At 34.5% G+C, this 15642-nt stretch overlaps 1 protein-coding gene across 2 annotated transcripts in view; it reads right to left on the bottom strand.

The window, feature by feature from the left end:
• Positions 1-15642, bottom strand: part of LOC138703779 (gram-negative bacteria-binding protein 1-like) — a 72631-nt gene that overhangs the window by 42920 nt on the left and 14069 nt on the right. For both annotated transcript variants that reach the window (XM_069831952.1, XM_069831951.1), the window contains exons 4-5: positions 15272-15499; positions 7829-8004 (exon numbers count right to left, since the gene is read on the bottom strand). In XM_069831952.1, coding sequence (XP_069688053.1) covers positions 7829-8004; positions 15272-15499 — 404 coding nt within the window. The remainder of the gene's footprint in view (positions 1-7828; positions 8005-15271; positions 15500-15642) is intronic.

Below are 15642 nucleotides of genomic sequence, written 5' to 3' on the forward strand. Positions count from 1 at the left end.
ATTTCCCATATTTATTCTTTGTTTAATTTCCTCCCGAGTATCATTTATATTTTCATTTGTTATATTACGACAATAAAATGACGTCATAAACAGAGGTAACCTCAAAAATAATAAAATCATCGAAAACAAAAAACGATGGGCAAAATTTAGAAGAAAAGATTAAAGATTGGAAATACGTAGGCCTATAATAGATTTCAATGCAAAAAACCTCATCCCAATGTCTTCAGCAATATTGAAGGTCTTTAGAATACCGCATAAGTACTTATATATAAAGACTGTCACTTAATAATAAAAAACACATAACTGTTTTTTTATTAACTGTACAAGAGTACCTTGGTAAAAAATCATTATTTTCAAATATCAAGTCCATCATTCTCCTCGCCATGATGAAAATTATTGTCGTTAATGCAGGATTAATTATTTAAATGACCAACTATTGACCAATTAACTTAAATTTAGTTTAATGAGAGCTTAAAGCCTAATTTGTGTTGGTGAAATTCATTGCTCATTTAAGTGTCAATTAAAAAGTTTTAAATGACAATTAACGTAAATAAGCTTAGTGAAATCTGCCCTAAGCTCTATGTTCCGTTATACATATTTTTGAAAAAGATTGTCCGCCTGATGTGAAAGATTGTCTTCATCCCTTCACTGGAACATAATAATCCGGAGTGAGATAAATGATCACGGCCTTGGAGTTCGCATAGATATGCCGTCAGTTTCAACATCTCTTGAAAAATAAAGCGAAATCAAGCTTGCCTTTAAGAATTTTCTCTCTCACTCAACTTTGATGTTATCATTGCCGATGATGATGAACAAGAAGCTCCCTATCGAACAGAGATATGCAACGCACGTAATCTCCCACTACAAATCTAATTATAAACACTCAAGTTATTTGGGGGCAAATATGTGAACAATCAGGGATACTGCGGCTGCTCCAGTACAAAGCGATGTATAATGTGCATATTACTACGATTATTCGCTGCATTGTGCACCAATTATCCGATAATACAAACTGTTTCAGAATTCAGAATATACTCGAAATATCACTGCTTGATTCAGGGAGATCTTCCTGTGTTCCAATTTATGTAACCATTAAATTTAAGAAGAACTTATTGGGACATAAGGTCAATTACAATTGAAGAGAGTGATCCAAAACGCGTTCAGTCCATCTTTATGAAAGGACAGGGCTAGTTTTTTTTATCCTCCGGTCTACGGACTGAGCGAATTTTCAAGTGATATCCACAATAACATAAACTTTTATACAAGGAAGAAAAGATTAAAATATAATAATAGAGGTCTAAAAAATCATATATACTAAATGCATAGGCCTAAACCTATGAAATGGCCAAATGGACTGAACTAGTTTTGGGGATCACACACTTAGATTAATCTGTCATTATTTGCTGTAATAAATCTGGTAGAATAGGGGAGTAGTGAGTACAGTGAGACACAAAATATTAAGACATATGTATGCAAGTGATAATTTAAGTATTTTTAAAATCAAGTGCAATATAAATAGACATTAAAACATGGAGTATAACAATACATAAACAAAAATATTAATAGATGAAGGACATAATATACAATACGTGTTTGTCAAAAAAATGCAAATGTCTCACTGTTCCCATTCAGGAGGGTACAGTGAGACACCACATTTGTTTCAAACGAAAGGAAAGCTTGCTGTCTATCGTGACATGTTCTGTAGGTTTATTTAGAAACATTTTGATGTCTGACTTCGAAACCATTGAAACATCTGGAACATTTGGAAAAGTGAATTTTCCATGACATTTCAAACTTTTGGGAAAAAATTAAATGAATTTTTGATGAAAACAAAGCTGATAATTATGAGAATTTAATGCAATTCTTTATTATTTTTTAACATTTTCTTAAATTTTGTAAATAATTTTTTATTTATGAAACCATTAAAATGTATTTTATTTTATTTTATTGGTTTATTTTACGACGCTGTATCAACATCTAGGTTATTTAGCGTCTGAATGAAATGAAGGTGATAATGCCGGTGAAATGAGTCCGGGGTCCAACACCGAAAGTTACCCAGGCATTTGCTCATATTGGGTTGAGGGAAAACCCCGGAAAAAACCTCAACCAGATAACTTGCCCCGACCGGGATTCGAACCCGAGCCACCTGGTTTCGCAGCCAGACGCGTTGACCGTTACTCCACAGGTGTGGACATTAAAATGTAATGTATCCATTATTTTAAGTTACAGTTCCTAAATTGGTTACTAGTATGTTCATTTTTAATGTTAGTTATTGGTAAATGTATTATAATTACAGTTTGTTTTTGCAAATCATTGGTACATGGGGATAGTGAGACGTCTCAGTGTAGGCCTACCCTTCAATGGCATGTCTCACTGTTCCCTTTACGCATAGTTCATTTAAAAATGACGCCATCACTTCAAAATTAAAACAAGAAAGACGAAACTTTGCCAAACACAATCTCAAATACCATAGTATTAGGTAACAAAACATTCATATTTATATCTCATTTGTATATCCAATATAACCTTAATTATTAAACACAAGGCAAAATTTTACTTCTAGAGTGAAAAATTACGAATTCTTTTCATCACACACCTATATAATTAGAATCAAATCGAGTATGAAAATATTGTTACTTTACTCATGCAACATACAACCCCACTGTTACCTACATCTCAGCATCAAAATTTACCATCTAATAAAAAATGTCTCACTGTTCTCCCTGTCATACTGTACCCACTTCTCCCCTGACTCATATTTAAGGCATAACAGGCGAAAACTATAGAAAAAGATGTGTGATATTAATTATCAAATTATGAACAAATTATTAATCATAGATGAATCAGTGAAATTAACATTCAGTGAAGCTGAACTCAGATTTTTTATCGTATAAACACTCAATTTAGACACTACATTGTATGCAGATGACCAAGTATTAATTCCTAACTCTGAAGATGGTCTCTAAACATAATTTAGAGAAAAGAAATAAATGCAAACATTTTCGTTTTATCATATGAAACTTCCATATCATAATATTTTAAAGGAAAAGATCCTATACCCAGTAAAATATGCCTCAAAAACAAATTATTATTATGATACTGTATTTCACTCAGCTTCAGGTTTCATACTTGGCTATACTTTACTCAGCAGAATAAGCTACAGTTCAAGTCTGATATTTTATTACCATACTAGCCGTACCCGTGCGCTCCGTTGCACCTATTAGAAATAAATATAAAGTAATTACATAATTAAAATAGGACGTTTGATCCTGGTTCGTGTTTGATAGAAGGGTAAATCGTTTAATATGTTACTTAATTTAAATTGTACTTACATAATTACAATGCGATCATTTTGGTCCAGAGACCACTCATTTGGTGCAATGACAATTTCTTTAACATGTTTCTTAATTTTTATTACATGCAACCATACTTTAATGAAGATTGACATATCATTTAGTTTTAATGTGTATACTTTATATTACTTGGTATATGTTTCCATTGAATTATGGTAATAACTTAATTTTAACCCTTGTTTTCTACGTCTTTAGTAAATGACGCTTGGCCCACTATGGTTCTGAACCCTTCAAATAACTTAAATAGTGATACAGAATAAACAGTGATATGTAATTATATTTCTTTCTTTCGAAAATGTAAGAATTCACGATCTCCTATGTACCATTGACATGGAATGAATAAATGTGTGTTTCCTTCCTCATCAAAAATTGTATATTTTGCACATAGGAGTTACTGCAGGAATAATAACGCTATAATCTGAGGCGGCGGTGAAAATGTATTGTATTGTTATTTTAAAGGTCTTGTGTATCCTTAAATTTCACACAGAAGTTACTGTAATAACATTATACCCATAGAATTATGTCCATCTAGAGAAACTACACTTTCCAAAGGTGAAATATTAATTACACAATTAATTAGCTTTCGATATTACTTCATACAAACATAGAAAAATACTCTGTAGGCTATGTTTAATAGCTTTCGATTGTTGTCCAAGGCCCCTTCTAGACGAAGTCATTTGTTTTTATTTTAATACAGCGCCTTAGATGGCGTTGTTATTGTAATTTTAAAACTCATTTCTCACATTAAGGGAACCAGGCAGTAATTGAGAGTGAAAAATCCGATTTTATATATTGTTAAAAAAAGTACAAAAATTGCTCTTTAAAACAATATTATGGAGAATATTTCTGCAGATAATCTCTTTAAATTTGGCGATGCATATAATTCTTACATCCTTCTTTTTTTTAAATGTAGTTTTCCGTAACTTAACATTTTTCAAACTTAAGTGAATTTTTCTCTAAAAATAGTGAATCAATTTAAATGAAATTTTTACAGTGTTTTCTCCAGCCTGTGTTCTACATAGTAGACCTACAGGTTTAAGAATATCACATACATAACACGAGAAAAAGAAATATATATGCATTGAAAAAGATTGTAAAAATGTTAAACAAAGTTCAATATTTTTTTTTTTTCTGTTTCATTAGGGGTGAAATGTTTAACTAAATTTTGCTTTATAATTTACAATATACATTACTAGATAACGTAAAAAAATACAAAGTATATGAGTGAAGATTGCAGCAAGTAATGTGCACCTGAAGTCTGAGGTACACTTAGCAAGTGGGAAAACAGGTTATCAGTTAGGGCCTTTATTTTGCACTTGGATACGAAACAAATTAGTTGTCCTTTATACCACTGAATCCAGACTGATTGACTGTATAGCCATGGAAATTTTTATTCCAATCTGGGCACTAGAAGTCTAGAAATATTGAACTAAACTTTGTACTAAAATTTTTTAATCGCACAGGCATCACTACCCACTCCCCTTAAATAAGAGTCCTATGAAAATTTTGTATAGAATAAAACGTATCGGAAATCAGGTTTAAAGAAACTTTTGTTATGTAACATTTTTCATGAAAATTAATAATAAGGGAGATATTTCCATTTATTTAATTCAGGCCCCCTTATAACCCCCCTTTTAAATAAAGTATTTTGAATGCCATATAGCCTAAAATCTAAGTTACAACGAACTTAATTTATATTCCAATTTTCATATAAATCAGTTCAGCCATTATCGCGTGAAAAGGTAACAAACATCTAGATAGACAGACAGACATACAAACAAAAATTTCAAAAAAGCGATTTTAAGTTTCAGGATGGTTAATTATACATGTTCACACCAATTATTTTTGGAAAATAGAAAATTACCAGAACAATTTTGGCTACAGATTTATTATTAGTATAGATTAAATTTTACTGAACACAGTAGATGATATTTCAGGTCTTACAATTTATTACCATGATGATGGAATATGAACATATTTCCGAAACGTTAGAGATCTAAGTCTCAATGCTCAAACATTGCATAAAACTCGATATTTCTAAACACAGTCATTATGAAAATCTAAAATCTCATACTTTCCGCAGACAGCGATGGGATGCAAGAAGTCAGAGTGAAGTAATGGAACAACGCGAATTGCAGAAGAAATTGATTGTGACGTGGACAAAAAAATTCCATCTTAATATCAATCCTGGAAAGACACAAGCAATTATATTAGGACACAAACTGCAAACCGACGCTGTAAAGCACCTCGACATTTCCCCCGTTAAAGTAAGTACAGTGCATATCCCTTTCAGTTCTTCGGTAAAAAATCTTGGCATTCACATGGATAATAATCTCAACTGGGACATGCAAATCACAGAAACCTGCAGAAAAGTATATTCTATTATCCATGTGCTGAAAAGGATAAATGTTCATCTTCCCTCGTGCTTAAAAAAGTCCCTAGTGCAGACGCTTGTATTTCCCTATTTTGACTATGCTGACATTTTACTGACTGACCTCTCCAGCGAGAACAAAACGAAACTTCAACGTGCTCATAATTTGTGTGTACGTTTTGTAAGCAATGTTCGTAAATATGATCATATTACCCCATCCCTGGAAACAATAGGTTGGCTTAAACTAGATAAGAAAAGAAATTTACATTCACTTCTCCTTCTCTTCGAAATCTTGAACTCTTCTATTCCTTCGTACCTGTCTTCTCGCTTCACTTACCTTTCTTTCCACCACAATCTGAACACACGCTCTCGCCATGAAACAATACTAACAGTACCATCCCATCGCACCTCCTCATACTCATCCTCTTTCACAATAGCCCTGCCAAGACTCTGGAATTCGCTACCTGCTAGCATCAGGGACTGTCGAAATAAAATTGAATTCAAACGCAAACTTACTAAGCACTTAGTCAGTAATTGAGACTCGTTCAGATATGGTTGCTTGTAAATAGTTATCTTAATATATATTTCAATATCCGGTGATTTCATCACTATAGAATTTTGTTATTCTAGGTTTAATTTGCAATTCAGTAAATACAAAAATATTCTTTGTTCTTACCTTCTATGATAAAATGTCTAGCTTTCATTAATCAGGTAATCTTGTCGTACTTTAATTTTTATAGCAATTGTAATTGTAAATTTAATATTGTAATTTTATTCTTCATATTATAGAGGAGCAAAGAAGGCCTGATGGCCTTATCTCTACCAGGTTAATTAAATAAATAAATAAATAAATCTATACTAATAATAAATCTGTAGCCGAAAATTTTCTGGTAATTTTCGATTTTCCAAAAAAAATTGTCCTAACATATATAATTAACCACCCTGAAACCGAAAATCGCATTTTTGAAATTTTTGTTTGTATGTCTGTCTGTATGTTTGTTACCTTTTCACGCGATAATGGCTGAACCGATTTATATGAAAATTGGAATATAAATTAAGTTCGTTGTAACTTAGATTTTAGGGTATATGGCATTCAAAATATTTTATTTAGAAGGGGCGTTATAAGGGGGCCTGAATTAAATAAATCGAAATATCTAGCTTATTATTGATTTTTGTAAAAAATGTTACATAACAAAAGTTTCTTTAAAAATGATTTCCGATAAGTTTTATTCTTTACAAAATTTTGATAGGACTGATATTTAATGAGATAAATGAGTTTCAAAATTAAAATAACGCCATCTAAGACGGTGCAATGAATGAAGAACAAATGACTTCGTCTATAAGGGGCCTTGGAATCAACAATCGAAAACTATTAAACATAGCTTACAGAGAATGTTTCTGTGTTTGTATGAAGTAATATCAGAAGCTAAATTAACCGATTTGTATAATTAATTATTATTTCACCATTGGAAAATGTAGTTTCTCTAGATGGACATAATGCTATAATGTTATTACAGTAACATCTGAGTAAATCGAGGACAGGTAAGATTAAAATAGCCTCTTATGCACAGAAAATTTGATAGGCTATTTTGTACATTCATTTTCTGTATTTCTTAAAATAATATTTATGTACACTCATTTCAATCTCAGAGAATTAACGAACAACGAGAGTGTATTGATTTAGTATGCAGTAAAGTACGTTAGCTTAGCAATCCATTATTTTATAATTCAAATTTTAACTATGCTCAACTGAATCGTGTTAAAATACATAGAATAGACTATATATGCAATAAATGCAATGCAAAAAAAATTGGGTAATGAGCGAAGCAGATTATCTTGCGCTGTTGTAAAAGTTGTTCCCTGGATCAAACGTCCTATTTTAATTATGTAATTACTTTATATTTATTTCTAACAGGTGCAGCGGAGCACACGGGTACGGCTAGTAAATAAATAAATAAATACGAAATACTAGAATTACTTGTAGTAAATCTATCTCACACGTACTTTTTACATTACATATCTCATAGTATTTTGTGAGTGAGATGTAAAACAGATGCAGAGTTGGGTTTTATCGATTAGCGGCAATGTCTTGCAACTTACTCACCAGCCCCTCGGGCAAGTTGAAATCAAGTTGAGGGAAGAGTCCCGGCGCTCCTTGTGTACCGCGCTCCGTAGTAGTGGGCTGCGTCCCCGAAGCACTCCCCAGCACCGAGTTGGTCTCCTTGTTACCAAGATCTGTTGACCCAGAATCCGAATCCTCTGGCGAATGACCTACAGCAGCTAGAAACAAACAGTATATCGCTAGTGTTCCTGCATGAGTGCATCTCATTGCAACAGTGTTCACTCTCCTGGGAACAATAAATTGCAGCTCAAACATCATTGACAGTTACGTCGCCTTTGAAGCCTCTGGAACGGTTTATTACTTACTTACTGGCCTAAAAGGAACCCGGAGATTCATTGCCGCCCTCACATAAGCCCGCCATCGGTCCCTAACCTCAGCAAGATTAATCCAGTCTCTATCATCATATCCCACCTCCCTCAAATCCATTTTAATATTATCCTCCCATCTACGTCTCGGCCTCCCTAAAGGTCTTTTTCCCTCCGGCCTCCCAACTCATTCATTCATTCATTTCATTCATTTATTTTATTCCATAGATCTTACATGAGCAATGAAGCTTTAAGATGTGGAACATGTCAACATTTTACAATATTACAATTACAATTTTTACAAATTTTTATAGTTTTACAATTTAGTAATTTTCTACAATTTTTACAATGTTGTACAATTTTTTTTACATTTTTTTTTGGGGGGGGGGGGGCGAGATGTAGTGAGATGAAATGAGGTCCGAGGATTCGCCAAAATATTACCCGGCATTTGCCTTTTCGGTGGGGGAAACCTCGGAAAAACCCAACCAGGTAATCAAATCAAAGGGGGTAATCAAATCAACTAACACTCTATATGCATTTCTGGATTCACCCATACGTGCTACATGCCCTGCCCATCTCAAACGTCTGGATTTTAAGTGCCTAATTATGTCAGGTGAAGAATACAATGCGTGCAGTTCTATGTTGTGTAACTTTCTTCATTCTCCTGTAACTTCATCCCGCCTAGCCCCAAATATTTTCCTAAGAACCTTATTCTCAAACACCCTTAACCTATGTTCCTCTCTCAGAGTGAGAGTCCAAGTTTCACAACCATACAGAAGAACCGGTAATATAACTGTTTTATAAATTCTAACTTTCAGATTTTTAGACAGCAGACTGGATGATAAGAGCTTTTCAACCGAATAATAACATGCATTTCCCATATTTATTCTGCGTTTAATTTCCTCCCGACTGTCATTTATATTTGTTACTGTTGCTCCAAGATATTTGAATTTTCCCACCTCTTCGAAGGATAAATCTCCAATTTTTATATTTCTATTTCGTACAATATTCTGGTCACGAGACATAATCATATACTTTGTCTTTTCGGGATTTACTTCCAAACCGATCGCTTTACTTGCTTCAAGTAAAATTTCCCTGTTTTCCCTAACCGTTTGTGTATTTTGTCCTAACATATTCACGTCATCCGCATAGACAAGAAGCTGATGTAACCCGTTCAATTCCAAACCCTGCCTGTTATCCTGAACTTTCCTAATGGCATACTCTAGAGCGAAGTTAAAAAAGTAAAGGTGATAGTGCATCTCCCTGCTTTAGCCCGCAGTGAATTGGAAAAGGATCAGATAGAAACTGACCTATGCGGACTCTGCTATATGTTTCACTGAGACACATTTTAATTAATCGAATTAGTTTCTTGGGAATACCAAATTCAATAAGAATATCATATAGTACTTCCCTCTTAACCGAGTCATATGCCTTTTTGAAATGTATGAATAACTGATCTACTGTACCCTTATACTCCCATTTTTTCTCCATTATCTGTCGAATACAAAAAATCTGACCAATAGTCGATCTATTACGCCGAAAACCGCACTGATGATCCCCAATAATTCCTTCTATGTACGGAGTTAATCTTCTCAAAAGAATATTGGACAAAATTTTGTACGACGTCAACAAAAGTGATATTCCTCGAAAGTTACCACAGTTGGTTTTGTCCCCCTTTTTAAAAATAGGTACAATTATGGACTCCTTCCATTGTTCTGGTACAATTTCCTTTTCCCAAATAGCAAGTACGGAAAGGTTTATATGAAGTGTAAAATGGTTCTCTGCCCATCATAAGAAATACTGTAGCTTCATCGTCGCCAGCAGCGTTATCATCGTCATCACCACTATCACTTCTACTATTACCATCATCTCCACTACTATTACCATCACTATTTGCCGTCAGTTTCACTATCACTATTTTCGCCAGCATCACCATTAAAAATACTTAAAATAAGTATTAACTAATATTTTAGATAGATTCAAATGTTCGAATCCCGGTCGGAGCAAGTTACCTGGTTGAGGATTTTTCATGGTTTTCCCTCAACTGTAAGGCAAATGCCAGGAAATTCGGGCCACAACATCCCTGAATATCACCGGCTTCATTCATCACCGAAATCATATTCATAACAGATCAGTAATACATATACACTCGCCATCTAGTTCACAACAATAGAACCAGTCTCAACAATAGTACACAGGCCTTCGGATTTCAACCAAAGATTAACTCGCGATATGACCAAAGATGTTAAATCGAGTATAAATAACAGCGAGGGGGGGAAAAAAAGTACATCACCAACAATCTAAATATATTTTCTACTGTATTTAAATAATATTAATTCTCCGCATTAACAACGCTGTTATAGTCCCGACGTTGTTATTTCCGGCGTGACTCCTCCCCTTTGCTTACGTCTTAGAAAGTGAAGGCTCTATAAAGTCTAGGTAGGTACAGACGTGGACAAATTAATAGACTAAATTAATTATATGTGCAACGAAGCTGTATTTATCGGTAGAAATAATGAACATAAATGTATTTTGCACAGATATAACGAACAGAAAATTGAGTATTGAGGTTACTAATATTTTGTGAACATTCCCTTATTCTTTATTAGCACGTTGATTTTGTCAGGGATGCTGGAAACCAAAGTTTGACACTTTCTTTGAATATCAGCATCATTTAGCCAGATTTATGACAGTGCTTAAATGAGTCCATGTTTTGTTGTAAGCCTCTTCTTATTCACTTCCTTCTTTATTATAGATCACAGATTTTCAATTTCGTTCATGTCCGGTCTTCTTGCAGGCCATGGGAGAATATCTTCTGCAGTATATAATTAAAACACCAATAGCACCGACATAGCCAGAAAAAAATATACTTAACCACTGGAAAAATATACCAGAAGATGTAAACAATCATATTTACAACAATAGAGACTCTGTGAATTATACTGATAGTTGATATGACGAATTATATTATGTTTCCAAGAAAAAGTTTTAGTCTAATAATTTGTCCACGTCTGTAGTATCGTTTGGTATTTTTGATCTTACGTTGCCGAGCTACCATACGAGGAATCTATTTGCCACACTGTTAAACATTATCATGTCGTAGCTCCTATGATAATAAATCAAACGCAATGTAATTCAGCAAATAATTGAGCGGCAAATAACGTCTTCGTGTGCTTTCTGCGAACGCCAACGAAAGAGCTAAATTAGCGGGCGATTATATTAAGTATTTATCGAGCCTTAAGAAATGAATCAGCGAATCACAAGACGCACACGTTTAAATGTAGCCGACCTGCAACGCAATTGGCTGCCGGAAATTAGAGCGACGGGACTTTTTTTTTATAGTTCATGAATTCTCCAGAAATTCCACCAACCCATTTAATTTTCGTAAGATTTAAAAAGAGCACACGTAGTTGTAGGCCCAATTCGACCCTTGACGTAAATGTAGATTGTGATATAATGACGTAAGAAAACATAAACACATTGGTGTAGGAGGTTTTATTTTTTGAAAGCTTGCGAGTTATTTCGGATAACATGCTCTGAGACAAATGACAGGATAATTATGATTGATAATATACGTGGGAAGAAGCTGTCATAGCGTTGCTAGGGCTTCGCGTATTTCATGTGAAATAATTAGTCTGAAATGTTATTAGATGAGTCTTAAAATCTTGTAGTAGGTAAACGATTCCATGCACATCGTATGTATTTACTCACAGTTTATTTCGAACTACTAGAAGTGCTGTTTTATTGAAGATGTGTCAAACTGCCAGTCTTCACATCCTGTCAAATTTCTTTCTCATCGCAAGTTCACAATCATCTCATAATTATACAAAAACGAAGTTTAAAATTTTCACGCACGCACATATGGGCTATTCCATCTCAAATCGACCGAAATATAGTGAAAATTGACCTTAAAATTTTTAGATACAATGAAACTTTTCTGTCCGTTGACAACTGTGATACAATGTTTTTGCAAAGTTTGAGGCATCAGAACTTCATTAAATTAAAAATATTTTAATTTATCGTATTTTCATACAATTAGCAAATTTAAACTGTTGTGGCTCCGAAACCCTTTCACCCAATGATCAAAATCATGGTTTATTTTGATGCTGAGAAATTAAAGGTTATATTGACATGTAAACAGTTTTTCTTACTTTTTATGGAAACGGAGAAATTTAGATTTTTCTTCATTAAGACGCCTTTGACCACGAAAAAAATTTTTAAAATATATGGTTAGATTCCGCATTGAAAGTACAAATAAACGCATATTTTTTACTGGTGCACCGTTGATAAGAAAGTATTGAAAATATAAAATAAAGAAAATAAATAGTACGCGCGTGAACTAACCAGCTGACTGTGAGGCGGGAGCTAGCCGAGACATTCAAGGCCAGGAGACAAACACGTGATGTTTCGTCTAGTAGCTCATAGCTGGGCTAGCTCTATCACAAATTTTCATAAACACAGGAGTAAAATGACGCCCAACGCTCGCTTATCTTCAGCTCTCGGCCAGTGCGTGCGGTACTGCGCCGTTCAAGTCTAGGCGTGTGAAAATAATCTATTTAATACCTTCGAAACTTACTGCCGTACCACGAAGCAAACAATGCCAAATCCCTCTTAATAATGCAAGTTTTTTTCTCAATAATTTTTACATTTTTACAAATTGGCAAAAAGCCTAAAAGTAAGTAAAATCAGATTATCTGTCTCTCTGTATACAATAAAAATAAGGAGTACTTCTTAACATAACCTACCAAATGTCAGCTTCAAAATGAGCTCTCGTTCAATGTTCTGCAGTAAATGGTTCCAGAGTTCTGAGCGCTGAAAGAGGCTTGTTTTTATAAAATACGCTAAATTTGTCGCTTAATGGTACGAAAACCGTTTGACTTTCGATAGTATATTTTTAAAAATGCACTCTCCTCAGCACCTTGTATAAATAGGGAAAAAATTAGAGTATTAAAAAAAATGCGAGGTTTTTCACTGATCGATTTCATACGGAATAGCCCATATGTACTGTAGCATTTTTATGTTTGTTCTTGTTGTGTAAAATGGAGGGAGGTTCATTGCTAGGCCTGCTGTATCGGCTTGTTCGTGAAAGGAAGTGAGTGTACACTCATGGACATTAACAACCTAAGTCTATTTTATGACTCGTGTAACATTGACTTCGAAGAGTGTGTGTGCAACCTTCCCTTAACCCGACAAAGATCAGCAGACTCGTGATCGGTGAGGCCACCACTTGTGTTGTTTACGAACTCACACGGGAGACGGTATAGTCTGCTTAAAGACAGTTGGAGTACCAGAGAGATTTTTAATTTAATATTTAATGACACTATATAAACTGTAAGGATATCTACAGAGTAGTTAGTAGCATTTGGAGCCGACAGAGCGTGGTTACTTAATGTGAGGCAGTTGTGACGAAAATGTGTGAAATTTGGTCAAACATTGGTATATTTTTTTATTTAAGTTGAATTCTTTCTCCATCAAAAATATGTATTAATTTACCTATCCGCCTTTTCAAGTCCCGAGAAGACATTTTTAAAAGACATGCCTATTGTATTTGAAGGCCTGGTACATGACCCCTCACTATTTCCTCAGTTCTTCATTTTTCTTTGTGTAAAATGCTTCTTGCGAGACAGTTCTTATTGAGATCAGTTGGAAATTTCAAGACTGTTGCAAGAAGTAAAAGCATTAAAATCTGATTTGGTTTTATATTCATTGAGCTTAGTATACATTTACGTAAGTTTCATTACAATAATAATAATAATAATAATAATAATAATAATAATAATAATAATAATAATAATAGTAATAGTAATAACAACATTTTAAAACATTCAAAATGAAAGTTAGAAATTTTGGGTAGTATATTCACTATGTTCAAACCCAGAACATTATTTTTATACACGTGTAAGGTGTATTCGTATAAAATTTCAGCTCAATAAGATTAAAGTTGTTCGCAAGGGCCTTGTTATATCAATTAGTCATCAAATACGAATAAATGCTAATAATCTGAGAACTTAATCGATTAAATATTTTGATCGATCGACAGCATACTAATTTTGCTACGTGTGGATGTTATTATACTTGCTTAGGGTGGTACTTCGTCGGCTTACTACCGAAAACCCCGTTAAAAAGTTCAATTTTTCCGGATTTTTTAAATCTTTTGTATTTTTAAAATGCGTCTCCTGAGTACATCTCATAAGTGTGCAAATGTTTCTTACTAACTTACTGGCTTTTAAGGAACCCGGAGGTTCATTGCCGCCCTCATATAAGCCCGCCATTGGTTCCTATCCTGAGCAAGATTAATCCATTCTCTGTCATCATACCCCACCTCCCTCAAATCCATTTTAATATCATCTTCCCATCTACGTCTCGGCCTCCCTAAAGGTCTTTTTCCCTCCGGCCTCCCAACTAACATTCTATATGCATTTCTGGATTCGCCCATACGTGCTACATGCCCTGCTCATCTCAAAGTCTGGATTTAATGTTCCTAATTATATGAGGTGAAGAATACAATGCGTGCAAATCAGTCCCATTCCGAGGCTTATTTGATGGATTCGTAACAAGCTGTTATTTTACGGTGATGTGCAAATGTTTCTATGTTTTATAAATAACAAATGCATAACAGTTGTTAGGTGGGGTATAAAAAATGAGAAGTTATTTTGCTCTTTTGTGCATTTTCCTCAAATGTAGTTAGGAGGGTCCACACCTGAGGAGTAACGGTCAGCGCGTCTGGCCGCGAAACCAGGTGGCCCGGATTCGAATCCCGGTCGGGGCAAGTTACCTGGTTGAGGTTTTTTCGGGGGTTTTCCCTCAACCCAATACGAGGAAATGCTGGGTAACTTTCGGTGATGGACCCCGGACTCATTACACCGGCATTGTCACCTTCATATCATTCAGACGCTAAATAACCTAGATGTTGATACAGCGTCGTAAAATAACCCAAGAAAATAAATAAAATAGTTACGAGGTTTTAAAAGTAAGCCAACGACTTCTTCAGAAAAATTAACAGTCTCTACTAGCTATATCTGAAATTCAGCAAGACAGTTGGTTCTGGATAATTTGTCTTGTAGCTACAGAACTAAAGACAGCCCTTGTTTTGTTTGCATCAAGGTGTGTTGCACATTACCTGGTACGATCCAAATCTGATCATCCTTTCTGTAGCCCAAGCCATCCACCTTAACGTACAGCCAGTAGTACACGATGTCGCCCTTCTTCAGCCTGACGCGATGATCTTCGAATACCCATCTGCCATTTTTGGGTCTCAAGACATCCTGCGACATGGTGCCCGCTTCCAAGGACTGCATTTCTTCGTTGACTTTCCCGTGAAATGCAAATAGTTCCACACCCGGTGAATCTGAAGAATAATGGATGGTCATAACACTCATAACATCGATTCAAAGACTTGCAACAACATGTAGGCTAACACATAAAAAAATCAATTATATCTAGGATAGGGGCGAATAACGACAAATCAAGGGCCCTGCCATTGGATAATAG

The sequence above is a fragment of the Periplaneta americana genome, chromosome 7, assembly GCF_040183065.1.
Source record: "Periplaneta americana isolate PAMFEO1 chromosome 7, P.americana_PAMFEO1_priV1, whole genome shotgun sequence".
Lineage (NCBI taxonomy): Eukaryota > Metazoa > Arthropoda > Insecta > Blattodea > Blattidae > Periplaneta > Periplaneta americana.